Source organism: Haliotis asinina, chromosome 5, assembly GCF_037392515.1.
Source record: "Haliotis asinina isolate JCU_RB_2024 chromosome 5, JCU_Hal_asi_v2, whole genome shotgun sequence".
NCBI lineage: Eukaryota > Metazoa > Mollusca > Gastropoda > Lepetellida > Haliotidae > Haliotis > Haliotis asinina.
In genome coordinates, this window is record NC_090284.1 from 7,503,479 (window position 1) to 7,522,560 (window position 19,082).

The 19,082-nt window shown below is 39.6% G+C and overlaps 1 protein-coding gene across 2 annotated transcripts in view; it reads left to right on the forward strand.

Moving 5' to 3' along the window:
• The first annotated feature begins 5,297 nt into the window (after window positions 1–5,297).
• Window positions 5,298–19,082, forward strand: part of LOC137283735 (voltage-dependent calcium channel gamma-5 subunit-like) — a 39,076-nt gene continuing 25,291 nt past the window's right edge. Inside the window, exons 1-2 of one of the 2 annotated variants that reach the window (XM_067815401.1) lie at window positions 5,298–5,427; window positions 5,933–6,975. In XM_067815401.1, the coding sequence (XP_067671502.1) occupies window positions 6,759–6,975 (217 nt within the window). In that variant the 5' untranslated portion in view covers window positions 5,298–5,427; window positions 5,933–6,758. The remainder of the gene's footprint in view (window positions 5,428–5,932; window positions 6,976–19,082) is intronic. The other variant, XM_067815402.1, reaches the window with a different exon arrangement.

Genomic DNA, 19,082 nt, shown 5'->3' on the forward strand with positions numbered 1-19,082 from the left:
ATGAAGTTATGGATTTCCTGAGATGGTTCAGCTCAGCGCTGAAAGCATCAGAACGCTAAATGTATTTAGCTCGACTCGGTAATGACGACGATGTGGTTGTTATTGGGGCTTTTCATATCGTTTTGACAGATACACGTCTGCATATGTCTGGACAGGGAAGACTTTGATTGGTTTCTACCTCTGTAGTGAACTGAATTTCATATCCGTTAAGCAGTGACTATGGAGCATACCTGCCTCATGCTTATCGCTGTCGTGATGTACCCCACCAACAATCTGCCTTTGTACAACGCAACACTTACTCTTTCTGCCGTCATGGCCTGCGAAGAATTTGTAATTTCAAATGTTTGTTTATTCCTTCAGCAAATTCTGGCCCCTGAGCCCCGTACCAGCCCCACCACATCACTATGACACTCGTCCTCGTCTTCAATACTTTGGCTCCTAATACAAGAGCTGAAAATGAAGTCATCAAATGAAGCATAATACTTTCAGTTCGTGTTATTTAACCTCGGCATAGGAGCAAAGAAACGATAAGTTACAAAACCAGACAAGAAACCGAACCTCTTTCTTTTCACATTCTTATCCCAAAGCTATGACAGAAATATATAAGAATCCAGAAAGTAAGCCAACTCCCGATGTTTATGGAGAAGTTGATGCTTCTTGATATATGAGAATCGCGAGACTAACTGAGTTTACATAGTATTCCAGTTATATCGCCAACCGTTAGCATTAAGTGCTAAGAGTGCCAACTTGGGCACGATTTTGTTACGCCTACGAACCCGCTGTGGTAATGACGAAGGACAATTCGGAAGGTGTAGACTTCTTGGGCAATATGGTTCAGATTGCGGGGCTTGGTAATACAATCCCAAATTAAAACAAAAAGGAAACAGAGTCCAAAAATACTTACAAACGCATTGCCTTTTGGCACGAATTGTTGTAGCAGATAACTTTTAATGTTTAATGGTAATGAAACATAACGCCATTTCAAAATGGTCTCTAAAAGTACAAAACATTGAAACGTTGTTACATCGTTTTAGATTTATCTTTGACAACAACATTCAATCAAACTGAGTATTGAATCCTTTATGGTGGCGTTGAAACGTCTCAGTTTGAATATATGATTTGATCCAGCATGTTTAAATTACAAATGATCATGTCCATCACGTTTGTTCTTGATAAAGTTGTAGACGGAATGCAACACACAGAGAAGAGTAAAAACAATAGTTTAAATTGGCTCGACTTCAGCTCACTTATGAAACCAATATTTACGACAGAAGAAAGCCATAGAACCTTTCTACAGTGAGCCCGTATATAACTTCATATTAAAACATAAATTTGGACATTTAAGCTCAATTCCACAAAAACCTAATTATAATGCAATAATAAGAATTAAGTAGCCATTATGAGTGAAAATATGTTTATATCATAGGTCGTCATTCCTCAATGCGCCATTATGTGAAATTCATACAATTAGGATTTCATCAAAAGAAATTATACGTAACATTAAAACTTCAAAGGTCCATTGCACAATACTCTAAGGTTCCACATCAATGACACAGACTGTGCACGGTATTTATGCAGTCTATACCATAAGTAAAAAGTAGGGGTATTTGATTTACAACATTGATAAAATGAAAATGTTGAAGTCAAGGAGTGAGTGAGTATGTTTTGTTTTACGCCGCACTCAACAATATTCCAGCTATATGGGGGCGGTCTGTAAATAACCGAGTCTGGACCAGACAATCCAGTGATCAACATCATGAGCATCAATCTGCACAATTGGAAACCGATGAAATGTGTCAACCAAGTCAGCGAGCCTTACTACCCGATCCCGTTAGTCTCAATTCGGCGTTAAACAACAGCAATAATTTTAAAGAAATACCACAACCAGTATTACACAACATCTTAAATTCATGTTTTATGTCAGGTGCGACACTGACTGTGCCCAAATCCTTGAAGATTACTTGGTAATTCGGAAAGCGTCTCTTGTTCTCCACAATCTTCAACTATTTCCGCTAGTAATGTGTCCTTTCATTCTGGACACGTCCACCGGAATCTGTGTAGAGTGACCATGAATGCTTGGACTATCTGCCTGAACACAGTAGATAATGTATTTTGTGGAAGTCATCAACACCCCTTGTGAAGCGTTCCTCATGAGCCCCGGGGACAGGAAAGTAATGATCTCGGTCCTGATTGGCTCAATCATCAAGTGGATCACACAGGACTTAGATACAGAAGACTAATCGAATTGTTTCCACTGATATTAACATAGAGGGCAATCAAACCAGCCGTTTCTTGGTAGCTGGTAAACCTGGACGAAATGTATACTGGACAAAATAAGTTAGGGATGTTGGTATTTTTAGGACTGATATTTTATCAGTATATGAATGACTAGAAACATCACTATCTATAATTTCAAAATTCACAAATATCCCTAACTATTTTCGTACAGTACACAGTATCGTCATAATTAACAAATTTATATTAATTGAGGATTAACACGTTCTGATTCGAAATTACTGCTACTTGAATTACATATACAGGCTTATCCGTTCAAAGGCATTAATGTTGATATACTTTCAGATGTAATACCTATATAATGTTACTGGGGAAATGGAAAATGTTATAAAAGTGTCACGGGTGTTCAAGACATGGTTATAAAGTGAAGACATGTAATCCCATGTAAGAAACAAAACAAACAACAGAGCATCTTATCGCAAAGACCAAATTTGCACTAAGACTGCCCTTAGTAGACTTGAGACAAAGCCTTCAGTTAAAAATAGGCGGAAGTCCTTTGACTCGAACGACGCTTCGGTTCTATGAGAACGAGAAATTACACACTCAGAAACCGTTTCTACTTTCTAGATATGTACAATGATGAATGACGTTTTGAAAGACTTTCGTCTGAACACTATGAAATGATTGATGATCTTTTTGTATGATCGAAACCATGTTTGTGGTCGTGATCGTTAAATCAATTTGTAATATCAGGTATGGCCTTCAAAGCAGATCGTAGATCACGATTTGTATAAAACAAGTCGTACTAACACCGACTGTAGACTGAGAAATACTTAAAGCGTCGTCAATGTTTTGGCAGTTCGTTTACACGTTGGCTGTGGGCATCCTGACAAACAGAGGAATGAAACAGTTTGTATGAAATTGCATTACAGGAAGATCAATACATGCATTCTCACTAGGTAATATATAAAACGAGGGCGAAAATGACATATTATCTAATAGCTTTTATTTAATTAACCTAGCTGTAAATATGCATGATGCTTCGACATACAAACACATTCTATAGAACGGTTAATGCCATTCGGGAGTCATTCAGAATAGAATATGTATTACTGAGTGGTGAACATGATTTACATCTACTGTAGAACCTTTATAGATGACTGCAGTAACTATATTTAGACTCCAGAACTTGCGTGAGTACAGTTGTATATGACCATTGAATGCATTCTGAGTACGGGGCACACATACATACATAAATACATACATATACATTGTTACGTATAGTTTGCACGTACAATTGACTTAGCATTGAGTGGCGCTCTTAAACATATTGCAATATCATGTAATGTCCCCAACCAGAGAAACACATGGTTTGGGTTCATCGTCGACCACTGACGTCTCAAGTAAACTGTCCGAGCTAGGCGTACACTGAGGCGTGTAATTACATCCACCATGGTGTTATGATGTAAGCCAATTTTGTGTGCAGACTCAATCCGTATTGTCACAACCCTTGACAACAGTACACAACCCTGTACACTTAAAAGATCCCACTAATCCGTTGGTACAAGGCCAGATGGTGTCCACGTTTACGTGTAAACGCCTCTTTGAGGGTACAGCAACGTGCAATAAACGTGGACAAAGTACTAAGACTATGTGCCACAGTCCACCCAGCTATGAATTAGGTACCTCGTTAGGACGAGAGAGCCACAAAACCTCGGTGCACCTAGTGTCAGCAAGAAATGTATACTCCCCAGGGAGATGAGATTGATAATGCGATGTGACGTTGAGGCTGACATCCAATGACTGAAGGAAACAAACACCAGCGCCCTGACAAAGAACCAGCTGCATGGATATATGAGCTACAAACAAGATAGTAATTAAATAATAATATACATTCAATCGGCAGTGAAAACAAAGAATTATCTTACTGTCAATGAAAGATTCAAACACTAAAATCAATGACATTTCTGGTTATTCGCGAAAAGAGTAATTATGCAAACATCAAATATTGATAACATTCACCTATCGGGTTATGCATGTTATCTCCTCGTTCATATGAACAGTCATGATAAGCATAATTGAAGAAGTACATCATACAAAATACAGACTTCTTTTAAACCCTATTTCTTTATCTGTCCTTCAGGGTTACACTCTACTGATGTTCTTATGAATTATTCAGTATCCGCTCATACAATCATGCAATGTCGCGACTTCTATAATCATGGTCCCAAGTAAAACAACTTGAATACTTTCATTGAGCAATCTTCTGTATGCTTGATCGGCATGTTCCGCCTGACGATATGGTTTTCGAGGACCCTTTTGTCTGTTTCCTGCTGGAATGAAATATTTCTGCCCACGTATTAACAATCTTCCCCAGCCACTTAACACAGCAAAGTGTCTCCTCGACTGGCCAGTACATGTTATCACCATGTTTCTGCTCTGACCACGTAACAGTCACCTTATCACAAGTCTAACAACTTCCTAACAACCTCCAAGCTGCCTATTCGAGGGGAAGGAAAGAAATTGTTCGTACATATACCTGCCAATTGAGCACGATCGTGGCAAGGTCTTTGAAGCGCCAGACATCCTTTTCATGATCGATTCGCCAGCAGATCGTACGCGCTTTTCTCGCATTGGTCACTGGTAGTATTTCCTAAATCTCGGAGGAGGATATTGTGTCCAAGGCGTTTTCAGCGTATCTCATGTAGCATCATTTTACTGTTGATGGCGTCTTGCCCAAAGGTTGCCCCGTGAGGGATGGTTCGCTTCATCCAGATACAATTTGCTAAAGAGTCTTCTGCATGGCGTTATAATACGATGTTGTTATGTACCATACGCCAGTATAATCCACAGAACCCCCTTGGCGTGAGTCCAGGTTGGGATGACACATATTGATTTTATTTTTGACTGTAGTTGATGGAGATGGAGAGCTAGAATGCGCTGTATGTTACAGCTGTGATTGGCACATAGTAAAAGGGGTGTGGTTTCGCCCGAACAACTTAACAAGCACGTGACAGACAATGTTACGGAGTATATAAAATGAAGTCATCATGAAAATCAGCGTTTTATGAGTTTCAGAGAATGATGGATGAGCATTGCGTGTGACCAAGACGGATCAGTGTTAGATTTACCTGATAGTGTACAGTAAAGGAGATGCTATTGGTATATGTGGAGTCATATTCTACAGAAACTGTAAGTATAACCCATTGTTCCTCTTCATACAAATATTGAATTGTAACTTTGAAATTTATTCATTTTAAGTAAACTATTCGCTACTATATGTATTCCTAAAAATCATATTAATAAGACATTTCAACCATGCCATTCTATTCGTATTGCGAATACAAGTTTGTCACTTGCGAGAAATATTTGGTGGCACTTCATGTCAGTATAACGTTGGCTCTTCATGACATATATGACACTTTCCGAAAACAGTTATATATCCGTGGAAATCAGATAACCAGATAACCAGATGTAATCCAGATAAAACATGGCACATATTCCCGAGCCTTTCGGCCACAGAAAGTCTTCATCCAATTTGGTGTTCTTATCACCTATCAAAACCTGAAGAAAGATTTCTTAGTGATGTCAACGCTATTATTTGATAAACGCACACAGGTGAGCCTGTCAGCAAATCAGCCCTGACCAAAACAAATCAAAGATAAATCGATTCTTTATTTCTAGCCCTCACTTTCAGATATTACCAACGCTTTTTCGGTCACACCACGCAGAAGCTTTGTCCCAATCAGGAAAATCATGTCTTGTCAGTATGAAGCCGTCTTACCAGGAGGCCACAAAGGCGTTATTATCAAGCCAGCCCTTTGATAGAGCCCGTGTCTAGACCCTGAAAGCTAACGCTGACGTATCTATTCCTCGCAGATTGTGGTACCTGACTAAACTGTGACAAGGGAGCAGATCGGTTCTTCGACGATTGGACAAAAGTGTATAGTCTGTTTCAAAAAGAGGAGTGTTGCCTTGGATATTCAACAAGTGTTGTCCTTCACATGTGTATCTTCAACACGGAATAGAGACATGTCTCTGGGCTAGTCGACAGAGTGTATATGATCATAGAGAAATCCACACATAAAGGAGGATACCGTACATGCAGATTGATTGCTCTTGAACAAGTGAAATTGGAGTTCCGTGTATTCAGTTGCTTAAATATAGTGGACAGATGTAATTTAGCAACCGAGGTTGTGTAAGAGATATATGATCTCAGTGATTTAAAAAAATGTCAATGTGAGTTACGATGGTGATGCACCATTTCCGTCCATTATAGATTACGTAGGTCAGTTCTTCTTCACGAGTGCCAACATGACATTTCACATATCGGTGTTAAACAGTGATTAATCAACTGCAAGGAGACCGATCCTTGCTGAACAATGGAAATCTCGTTTTAGTTGGAGTAGCATTACAATGATCGTGCTGCTCAATACCAAGAATTGCGTTAAAGATGCCGAATGTTTCTAAGTCATGACCATGTAATGTTCTGACGTGACTATCTGAAAGCAGAACACCACACAATGAAGGTTGCATGTAGCATGTACGTGTTGACATGCCTGTCATTTGCCTTTGGATCTCTTGCTGGGATAACGTTAGCTTTGGCCGTGGCGACTGATGCATGGCTTTTTACAAAGGAAATGGTGCCTACCATTGTGCCCAACACAACTAATGTCGTTCAAGTACTAACTGAATTGCGATCCGGCCTATGGAGGGTTTGCACGATCAATCTATTAAATGGTAAGTCTGCATTGCTTATACGATAGTATTTAACTGGATATAACCTTTTCACTTAAGCTTAATCAAGATTCACTGGCCCATATGAGCCCACGTAAACCACGAAGGATAGTGTATATATTTGCGTGTAAATGTAAACATCAATTGTGAAGTGTGTATTTACTCTTTAATGGTAGCTTGAAGTGAATGTATCAGCACACGGCTCAATTGTTTTCTCGCCGTTGTTAGATTCTGCTCCCAAAGACAATGTGTGAGGGCCTTTTCTGGTGATTGTGTAGGATACTCCAAAAAGCGTCAACTCTTCATTATTGGACTTCATACGAGAGCCTGGTGGGCTTTGACGGGTATAGTGTTTCTGTCATCTGCAATATGCTGTCGTTGCACTCTGTACAAAAACTCCCAACGCTTGACCTACTTGATTTTAGTTGCGGAAAGAGGTATGATGTTCACATCTCTCGTTACATGGCCTCCATAATAATGAAAATCATCCTCCCTCGCCCAAAATAAAATTACTGGGATACAGTTGATAATATTTTACGTAGCCTGAGCCATTGGGTGATTCGGAGCATATGTCAATAGTGTTGACTTTTCTCCCAAAGTCTATTATTTGATTTCCGCTACGTTTCACATCAATTCAGTCATAACGCGTTTACAGTAGAAACGTGGAAGGATCGACGGGAGTGATTGTCTGGCTGACGTTGCTTGCCACAGAGCCCAAGGAATTCCTTTATATAAATGATTTTACCACCTTCTTGCAAAACAACTGTTTGGATGATTATGCAGTTGATTACTATGATGATTATTACTACTGATTTATACTATGGTGATTGGTGACATCATTTTTCGTCTTATTGTATGTTACCAGTGTACCAAAGAACTCATAGAATCGACCCGTGAAGATCTAGAATTGGCTAGAATTGGTCTTGAACAACTCATGGTTGTCGTAAGAGGCGACAAACGGGATCGGTTGACACCGGTCATCGTATCACCAATTGCTTAGATTGATGCTCATGCTGTTCATCACCTGATTGTCTCGTCCGGGTTTGATTATTTACAGATGGTATAGCTGGAATATTGCCGAATGCAGCGTGTAGCTACATACAAAACACACCAAGTAATAGAATATGTTTCGTTTTCTCTGGAGTTAACGTTTGGTATTTACTAAGTTGATTTACAGCATTGATAGATTATGTCAGCAATGATGCTGAAAATCTGTTATTTGGTCATTATAAAACAGCGTCTCTGCGGCTAGGTACATGCAATGGAATTGTAGTATGTGTAGTGCTTGTGACACAATGTATCAATACATGTTGGGGATATTGTGCGTACACTATGGTATGGCATTAGCAAAGTAATGAATATTTTTGGTTCTGGTTGTATATATATCTTGCAATTTCGTACTTTAATTAAAGTTCTTTTGTGATCAAATACTGTCTAACGTGCGCCCCCAACTAGCTGAGGATTAGACGATAAGGAAGGGGTCATCAAATATAAATGTGAATATCAGTTAATACAATAAAGATAATTCTGGCCACGAGGCTTTATGTAAGAACGTTTAGTCTGTATGAAGAAGATCTTAACACATTCGACTCTTTGTACTTGTCACACACAGAAGCGCCGGGTGTTACTCCTGAATTCGACACATTCAAGGAGGGTCCATTAACATTCGTGGGTCATTACGTCTGGCAATCTTATTCATTCCCATACAGTTATGAGTCACTGAATTTCGTCCTTTATACAAGTACGTGTATGAACATCTGCAATGGGTGTGTACGGACTCCTGGCATTTGAAAAAATCTCCGAAGGGAAAAACAACAACACAGAAGCAACACCATTACGATCCTAGTTTGTCATAGGAAGACCACGGAACAGGTGCCAACAAACGCAAAATTAACGATCGAACCGGTTTAGTTCGTTAAAGGTCAAAGACAAGAGTTATGGATCAGACCAGAATATGGATGCAATGCTGCAAACAGTGTGAGTTAGGGATCAAGCGATTAGAATTCGTATCCATGCATTTCATCGCCATCGTCAAGGACCCTGTCGTAAGCCTTCCATTACAAATCATGATATTTTGAGCACACGTCCAAAATGGTGTAATTGTCGTCAGTTATGTCATTTTCTTCGGTTAAATTCCACTTTATCTTGCAATGTTAACCTGAAACAACATTACACATGTCGAGGTGTAAGAGTTGTGGTGTTGGGTGGTAAGACTGTTGTGGAAGGAAGGATCACTTTACAGTACTTGCGGGACCATACATTGATAACCGTTTCTTTTTGTCCCGTTTGCAAGACATGTGAGACGACCTTTTGTCCTTTGGGATGCCGCCACATGTGTTCACCGTGGCTAGAGACGGTGACTTCTTGTCATGCCTGGTCCATACCTTTGAGCAGAAATATTGCTGTAGGAAGCTTTAGACAAACGCATGAACAAACACATTGTTCAATGCAAATGGATAATATAAGATATAAAAACCGCATCCCCAACCTAACCCTACCAAGCTATCGAGAATCAAACACATCCCTGAGAGAATTCTCTTTACGTGTTCGTCGAATCTCTGAACATGTAAGCAGAAGCCTAAAACAAACATTTCTCATGTCAATTGTAGTTTTAAAATAATCAATAAACGTTACCGACGGCTGTCGTATTCCCGCAATGCGTCTTTGCGGTATTAGACATCAAACGCTTTTCTTTGCTCTTCTTTGCATATTGCACGAGTGACTAGGGGTAGCGTTCGGACAAGACACGCCTACCCTTTCCGGAAAAACCGTGTCTACTCAGTGATCGAGGTTTCATACATTTATATGATGTTCATCGTTTATTTTTATTTTTCCCCATGATGAATATTCTGTTTACCGAGACTGGTCATTATCGGGCAAAGAAGAATGCATTATAATCTTCGCAAACCATGATGCAACTGAAGATTACTGAGACCTCATTACAGCTACGAAAGTCGTACAAGAATGGTAACCTGAGTTATTTCAAGCAAGTATTGTGTCAAAACAAACAGGTGATGTGTTGGGATTCACTTGTAATCGTGTATTAATGCAGAGCACAGAGAGACCAGAAGCCACTGTATTACCATCGAGCTTATTTCTGAAGGTACGATCGTCAATCTATAAAGTCGAAGGTTCTAGTCATGCTTTGAGTAGCTTCGTTTGGACAACACAGTCCTAATTTACTAGTCCTCGGCGTCACCCGTGATCCTTTAATATAGTGCTGTATCTCAACACCTGTAACGTGTACGTTCAGAAAAACAAACAAACAAAAAAAAACCAACAACAACAGAAACAGCCAAAAAAAAAACAACAAACAAAACAAAAACAAAACAAAACAAAAAAAACCCAAAGCGACGAAGATAAGTTTGGTAGCGACAGACCTTAGTCACGGTGACACGCATGGTGAATGATCTATAGTAGTTCGTACCTCGATGCCATAAGGATTTCATCCTGTCATTTGCTATTCTCAGAACCGAACACTCGTTTGTCCTTTCAGCATACATTTCTATAGGATCTGAAAGGTTTTATAATCATTATATCTATCTATCTATCTATCTATCTATCTATCTATCTATCTATCTATCTATCTGTCTGTCTATCTGTACTGATAGGCAAAAGAAACGTAGTGATATTGAAAATGAGATTTAAGTTTCAATGGAGTATTTGAGCCTATTTTTTTAAATATACACAAGTCATGCCTGGAAAAGGAAGAGTTCGTACGAGCACATCATTGAAATCGAGACGCATGTGCATCATGCAAGCACTCAGGCCTCGTCTTGAATGACACTTTTTCACTTATTTTGTTAACACAGCAGCTATGGTTAGGTTCATGAGAGATTAACGACAAGAAGCAATTGGACGCCTGTAACAATATTTAGTGACGTTTCTTTTGCCTTTCAGTATATTTATGGACAGTTATACTATAGAACAGGTTTTGTCCATTTAATTCATGGCTAATTATGGGAAGAGTTCTCCCGCATTATTTGCGAAGAATTCATAACTTAACTAACCATTTCGAAGTGACTGTATATCCGGTAAATTGAGTATTTATCTATTTTGAGAAATGTCAGAAAGTGTCTGGGAATGTCTGATATAGGTAAGTAGTGACAGTACTGATACATATGTCGATTTAGTAGTGATAGTAATGAAAACGTCCTGGTTGAGAAAGCGGCTATCACATTTATGATTTAGTTGTAACCGGAAACCGACACTGCCATCTTCATATAGAGATACTATCACACTACTCACGTTCTAACTTGGAATCGAATTCAGCGCTTGCCTGGCAACTTGGTTATGATCAGATCCATTTACAAATAAGTATCCAGGAATGTTAAGTAAACCATATTAATGATATAGGTTTACATGGATACTATAGGATCAATCAAATCTTCATCCAGGTCGGTGGGCAGACTGCTGGAGTAGAAATGAACCTATCAGTTCGTCGTTTGTGTCCTAGCAATACTACTAGTATGAAACCAGTGAAGACCAGGATGGAAATTGCTCCAAAACTCAGAGTATGCATGTCAACATATCATAGTACCGTCGATCAATGATTACAGTTTGAGTTCCTGAATTATATGGTCCAGCTTCCATTAGTTAGGTTAACGAGCATGCAGCTGGAATGTTCAAAGTTTTTGTGTTGTTTTGGTGAAAAGGTTTATCTGAGAAATCCTGTTTGGGACTTAACCTTGTAGAGATGAGTAAATGGATTTTAATTTTATGTTAATCACACCTATGTCTTGGCAGCCTGGGTAATGCAATTGCTGTTGCTGTAATAGTTTCACATACCTTGCCTTTCACGTCGACGGCGTAGGTTCAAATTTAATCTAAAAAAATGAAACTGCAATCACATTTATAGCGAGTGCGACTCTTGATGAACACAAACATTAAATCAACGACAGCTGATATTATTACTCGGCCCGCGAAGTTTATAAATCGTGTTTTAAATTTTCCGTTGCGTGAGAGGAACACATTTATCATCTTTTTCGTAATCATTCATTATTATCCTAACGCACTATGCCACAAAATCACTATCATGTATGAGCAGCAGGTTACGTAGATAGAATCAGGGGAAATGTTCATCGATAATGTGTCTGCTTCTATTAATGCTTGTACAGGTTTTCAAAGCTGCATCCCTTTGTTGTGCCAGTTCGAATCCGAGATTATCCCCAACTTCGCAGCTTGGTTTGCTGGAACCAGACTACTGGACGTGGGTTTCTGAACGTGGTAAACATCTGAAACCTTCCTGGAGCCGTTCCACGTCAAGTTGACACACCGTGAAATGCTGAAACAACACACCATTAAACCGAACTAATGTGTGCTGCCCATTTCTATGGTATTGTGTCGAGAAGAGAAAATAAAATATTAGTGTTGGTCATGAAATCAGGAACACACTGATTGGAAGGGAAGCTCCAGCTTGGAATGGTATATGCTGAATTACAACCCAGAAAACCTTAGCCAACAATTCTGTTTTGACTTACGTAAACTTGATTTTCCGGTAATGCTGCGAACAAAATGGATACAATTGGTACCAAGTTATCTGTATTGGTGGAAAGAGGCGAGTATACCGAATATGAAGGTCTGGTTCAATGATTGGGTGGATTATAAACGTTAGACATTTATCGGCTCATATTTTCAAACATAGTGCACAAAATTCTACTCTGTGCCCAAGAGCTGTTGGAGCACTCTTGAAGTTAATAATTAACTGCTGGACCAAAGACGAGTTTACTCGGCATAACTTCTGTGACTGTTTCAAATAAACTGTGGGTAGGTATCGTTTGTAACTGTACATATATATTTGGTTTAGGGGCCAAACCCATTTTCCAGATCTTCAATATATTTTCACTTGTAGACTAGATGTCAGATGTGTCTAAATATGTGTGCAAACAAGTTCTGCTAAAGGTTATATTTGCATTCATCACGGCATCTACCTAATCCTGTTGCGCCATTCAAGTTGAGATTGTCTCACCAGTCGTAAAGTAAATCTGAACCAAATTGAAAACGTGTGTCAGTGTCTCAAAACAACGAAATAAAAGCTGATCGAGCATTCTACAAATGACGCCGTTCTCATATGAGATCGGAACAACAGGGTAATTGCTTGCATGGTGTATATTTCTTTGACAAAAATCATATTGTTTTTTTTTAATAGAATGTAACCGGGGATTTAAGGAGCCATTTTAAAGCACTACACGACAGTGACAGTTTTCCTGGAAGTATAAAATGCAAGATGTAATACGTTCTGAAGATTGACTTGGAACAGATCTACATTGGCTGACTCCCATGTAATCTATAAGCCTTGCCAGTAATCGCCTTGTTGGGCAATTAGCTTGTAACAAGATGTCAATACCCTCTAGTTTGTTATGTAATGAGATCAGTTTTTTTGATAGAAGCAATTACCTATCGTGCAAGTGGACGAAATCACTGGGGACACGAATGAATTAGTATCCGAAGAAATTCTTAGGGATTTAAGAGAAAAGTTTTGTTATTTAGTCCTCTATTTGGCTAGCATTCTGTTTGTGTTGCCACTTTTGGATGGATTCGAAATATCTGGATTAAATGTCCTAATATATGTAGAAAAGTAGACAATAGGTTATGAATGTGATTTGTCAGATAATTGAATATCTCAAATGTATGAATACGGATAAATTTAGGAAAGTCGCAGTCTTCTTTAAACGTCCGGTTATACTGTGGTGTTAACGTTTTATATCACCCTTTATGGAACCTCTTGTCGATGTCAGTGTACAATCTTGAAAGTGTAGTGTGGGTGGTGATGTTACAGGGTAACATGCTATTTCAGTTTTGCTAGTCATGAAACCAGATAATTCAACCGGGCATCGTACGGAATCACTCATCAAATACCTATTCTATCCATGCCTGCACTACACTGGGTATAGACTCTTCCGAAATAAACAAAAAAAAAAAAAAAAAAAAATAGAATAGAAAAAATTAAAAAAGAGAAAATCCAAAACAAACCAACAACAACAACAACAACAACAACAACAACAACAACAACAACAACAAAACAAACATCCGACACACACGAACACATATATTTGTGTAAGTGTCAGCATTACTTTAGTTGGCTCACTGCATATATGTGGACACATGGTCGGTACCTTGTGACACCAACCCTTGTATCCGCCATTACTCAACAGCGCCCTGGAAAGGACTGCACATGTGTTTTTTGCGTGGTAGATTCACCATTAATTCTGCAGAGCTGGCAAGTTCTGCAAGTGTCTGGTGACGTTTACGTATGGATCTATCATGTTCGTACCGTAGATGCTCTATTGGGTTCAGATCAGGCGATATGGAAGACCACCGAAGGACATTAGAGGTTGCACCGGCACGATAGGCACCTGTTACACGAGCTGTTTGGGATCTAGCGTTGTCGTGTCGAAACAGCTACATCTGGCGGTTAAAAGGTGTGAAGGTGTGGTCGAAGGATTTGGTCATCGCAAGGTTGCCTTGAACTATCACTAGCTCTGATCTGCGCGTGAAGGACATGTCCCACCAAACCATGACCCTTTCTTCGCCAAATCTGCCCATCTGTCGAACGCAGTTCGTGTTGACGTCGATAGACACACTGTATCCGATCCCGTAGTTGCAGGACGAAACGCGATTCATCCCTGAAGGAAACAAGTTCCATGCGTTCTCCAGGTTGCAGGCATGTGCCGCTTTGCACCATTGATTACGTCGTTGTCGCTGTAGTCGTGTCAGGACACGTAAACGTTTTGGTCGTTATGCTCGAAGTCCCACTTCACTTCCTCTACTGCGTGTTCGTGGCTGTAGGTCGGTCCTCAGTAGGAGTGGTCACGTTTGGGTCTTTCACTATTGGGACGATCCTTGAGTCGAACTGATGCAGGTTTATTAATGTCATAATCGAGATATGATGCTGCGCTGAATGTTAAAGTGTCTTGCAACGTTCAATGGCCATATTTCGGCCAGGAACGTTCAATCTTGGCATTTTAAAAATCTTTGTTTGTGTCGCAAATTTGGTAATGCAATGATGAATTTTGTTTGGCTTTTTTACAGTCCATGTCTGTGCTCACGTGTCCGACACGTGGGTTATGTAGACAACATTTTCTGGATGTACTTTTTCTATGTATCGTTTTCATTTTTTATGACAGGTTTGCAATCACTTTTAGGATGTGTTTGCGTGAAATACACAACAACCAGGACGTGATCAAAAGGATTCCACATATTTAGTGTCTTAATGACGAATGCTGTCTAAGCTGAAAACACGTATGAGTTTACTTCTTTTTCAAAAGTGTATATACGCTGTACATATCACCGATTGTAGGAATTGCAGCGAACATTATTTTACCACTGATTTGTCAATTAATAACTTTTCATATCTACTATACGCCCTGAAAGCATAATTGATGACTTCGTGGCACGTGGTGCTCTTTGAAATTGCGGTAAAGATCATGCTCGACTGTACTTGTGAAGTGTAAACAGGTGCTCTGTAAACTGTACTGTGACATGGGAAAGATAAAGGTGAGCTGGCGTTCTAGCTTAGTAATACATAGCAGCTCATTCTCCAGCCTTTTCCTTCAAGGACACAGCTCAGTCGCATTCCTCCTTACATGCACTGAAGCAATACCTGAATACTTGAAGGTATTTAGTCATAATCAAAGAATAAATTACACATAGGGAATATTTTTGTGTGGCACACTGTAGTAGTGTACCAATGAACTCTGCTGTACATTGCCCAGAACATAATTCTGCAGACAGCGTTGGAGTCTCAGAGGAGGCTTCACGTACTCATTTACGTACAAATGGTGAATAATAGCGCATTGGACAATTACTTACAGACATTCCCATCTCGTATACTTCCCCATGTACTATTTACTGTCACTGAAACCCTGAGGGAATAGGAGTTCAATTGGTAAACATCCCACCAAGACGCCTTAATAAACTGTTAGACGCCTTTTACCGTTAGTGCAACCAACAGATATGTCCATGTATCTGTTCAAGAACATTGGCAATACGTGACTTCATGTGAATTATGACATACAGTCAAATATTGGAAGATACCGCTGTGTGTGGCTGTGTTCATGTAACATGTCGAAGTCTGGTGTCTGGCAATTGACGTAGATTTCTAATAAACCGCATCCAGTGGGATCTGCGTCAATACAGCAACAGACAGTATATGGTGTGCCATTCCGGAGTAAACGGTTAGACAGCCGACCACAGAGATGTATTGCCAGTTCAATGAAATACTGTGTAGATATATCCGATTCTTTGCTCATAGAGTCAGAAGAACGAAATCCACAACGATATAAACCCAATCGGCATCAATAAGAATTCTCTGTTGAAAACAGGGTCTATTGTACAGTTGTGACTATATTGTGAGTACATATTTGTTTCAGGAGTGGGGCGGTGGGGTAGCCCAGTGGTTAAGGCGTTCGTTCGTCACACCGAAAACCCTTGTTCGATTTCCCACATGGAACTGTGTGAAGTCCACATCTGATGTCCTCGCCGTGATATTGCTGGAATATAGTTACAAGCGACGTCAATCCGAACTCTCCTATTGTTTGACAAGTATTACACCTGTGCGATGTTATTAGCAAACAAATTGAGTCTGAGCGATGCAATAAATTGATATAATTCCGACCTTCCATGATAGAAAAGTTGTCAAATCCAATATCCTATTTAGATTTTTACGCCCGGTTCCCATGTTGTGAGAGTGAGTGAATGTGATTTTACGCCGCTTTTATAAATATTCTAGCAATCTCACAGCGGGGGACACAAGGAACGAGCTTCACACATTTTAACCATGTAGGGAATCGAACCAGAGTCTTCTGCGTAACGAGCCAATGCTTTAATCACTAAACTACCTCATCGTCCATGTTTGGAGAAGGAGACGTGAGACACGTGTTTGTGAAACGTTTTGGCGGACACCTGGCATCATCATTATGCGACTCTTACGCTCACGGCAAAATCGGAATCATATAATGGAATCACCGATATATATTGAAAGGCTTTTGTTGCTTTTATTATAATTATTCGCCGATACTTTTCTAAACACCTGTAGCACTAGGGAGGTTGACGAATGACGAATACGTATAGTTATATCAGTACTGTCGTTCGTATTGCTAATATCTTCTTCAGAAATGTGAATCAGCTGTTTTCTGACAAAGATAGATGACGCGAGGAATTGTTAGATAGACAAGCCGCCGGGAAAATGTCCTAGCAGATGTGAAACAAGTCTTTCAATCAACACTTTGATGGTCTATTGATTTCATTATCTGGGTCGGTCTAGCAATAAATGATCATCCATTTCACATTGTGACAATGCCTCAGTTCCACACATGGCACTAATTACAACGTCTAGACCATCACTGGTAATGGACATCGCAATGTGGAACTACGTTTCCTTCAGGCTTCAGGTGTACATCAGAAGATATTCGTACAGATTTTACAGAGCTTTTAAAACCAATCGTGCTATTACCAACATATGTATAATTATGTTCAGAAGATAAATATAATCTTAAAAAGAAACTTGACATGAAAAAAACGAACTTTCGGAAAATACAAAGCAGCTCTTGCTGAATCCCAACATGTGGAGAGATGGTTGCCGAGGCCAAATGATCGAAAACAGAAACATTAAAGAGAAACGTAATGTTACACTCAAGTCTGCAGTGAATGAAATGAAAAACGGTATCACCTTGAACTGAAGTCTGTGACAGAAAGCTTTAAAAGGCTACACCAATTGTCCTCCACAGGCAGTGCTTTAAGCCACTATAGACGACAAGAGAATGAAAACACTGAAAGAAGGTCAATCGGCCGTTTACATGCATCGTAGCATGAGATGGCAAGGCACTTTAGCGTGTCCACACAGACCATCTAAAATCTATGGGCTCCATACAGCAATACTGGTAGTGTTAATGACAGACCCAGGCCAGGTCGACCAGGAGTTACCATCGCCCAGGATCGCTACATCTGGGTGAGATATCTTCGTTCAAATAACACGGCCGCATCTTCCACGACAATACAAATCTCTACATTGCGTCGAATCTCCGATCAGACAGTTCGAAATTGGCTACGGGAAGTCAGACGTATTTCCAGAAGACCAGTTCATCGTTAGTTACCAAACGCTTACTCGATAATCACATATAGGAAATTTGAAAAGCGATGGTTTTACTGTAATTGACCAATGTTTGAATCAGTTATACACACTCAGTAAATAAACCCCCAAACAACGGTTTCAAGTTATTTTTATAAGAGTATACATCGTGTTGTCATCGCAAAGCTAAGTTTCCCGAAGTTTCGATCGCGCCAAATTAAATTTGGAACTAAACATGCGGAATGATGTTTCAAATAGGACTATTCTATAAATGTTAGCTCCTATGATGATTGTGCGTCACATCAGCTATTTCAGTCAGAGAGGATTTATTGACCTCAATTGACCAATCAGAATATGTAATTTCCAAATTCCTGGAAGAAGTACTGCTATACATCTGCCTGTGTGGCCACTGTACACAGGTTTACCGACCACCGAAAATGAATGGGGTTACATAGTGCAAACAACAATAATGTTGACGTACGTCCATAATTGTTCTGTTTTAACCATACAGTATTTCGAGTCAGTGGAGTTTGTGGCAACAAGGCTTGACTATATTGGACTATTATTCGATTAGCTTGGTGGAGAGGTCCTTCAACCAAACTGTCATGCTGTAAAATCCATCGTTCATTTCTGATGAAGTGCTCTGAGATCTATAGAGAGTAAATACTTCATGCTTTTACCACAAAACAAAGTCCAGGCAATGAACTAAAGAATCGACTCGGTACATGCAGTTATTCGTCCCTTGACCAAACGTTCATGTCTTTTCAATTGAGAAAAATAATTTCTTTCAGGACGGATCAGTCGAATTTCCTTCCATCTCGTTAGATATGTAAATATCAGCAGCGTCGTCTTTGAAATTCATGCTCTGTGAAATGAAACAAAATCCCCCAGATCCACACATCCCCCTGTGAATGCGGGTACACGTATCGATCCACGAGACAACTTATACGGTTGAAAAGATTCAACTGATCTAATACCTTGTAAAAAGGCCAATCCCTTGTACAAACTATTGAATCATAAAGGCCGATTTCGTATTTTTCAA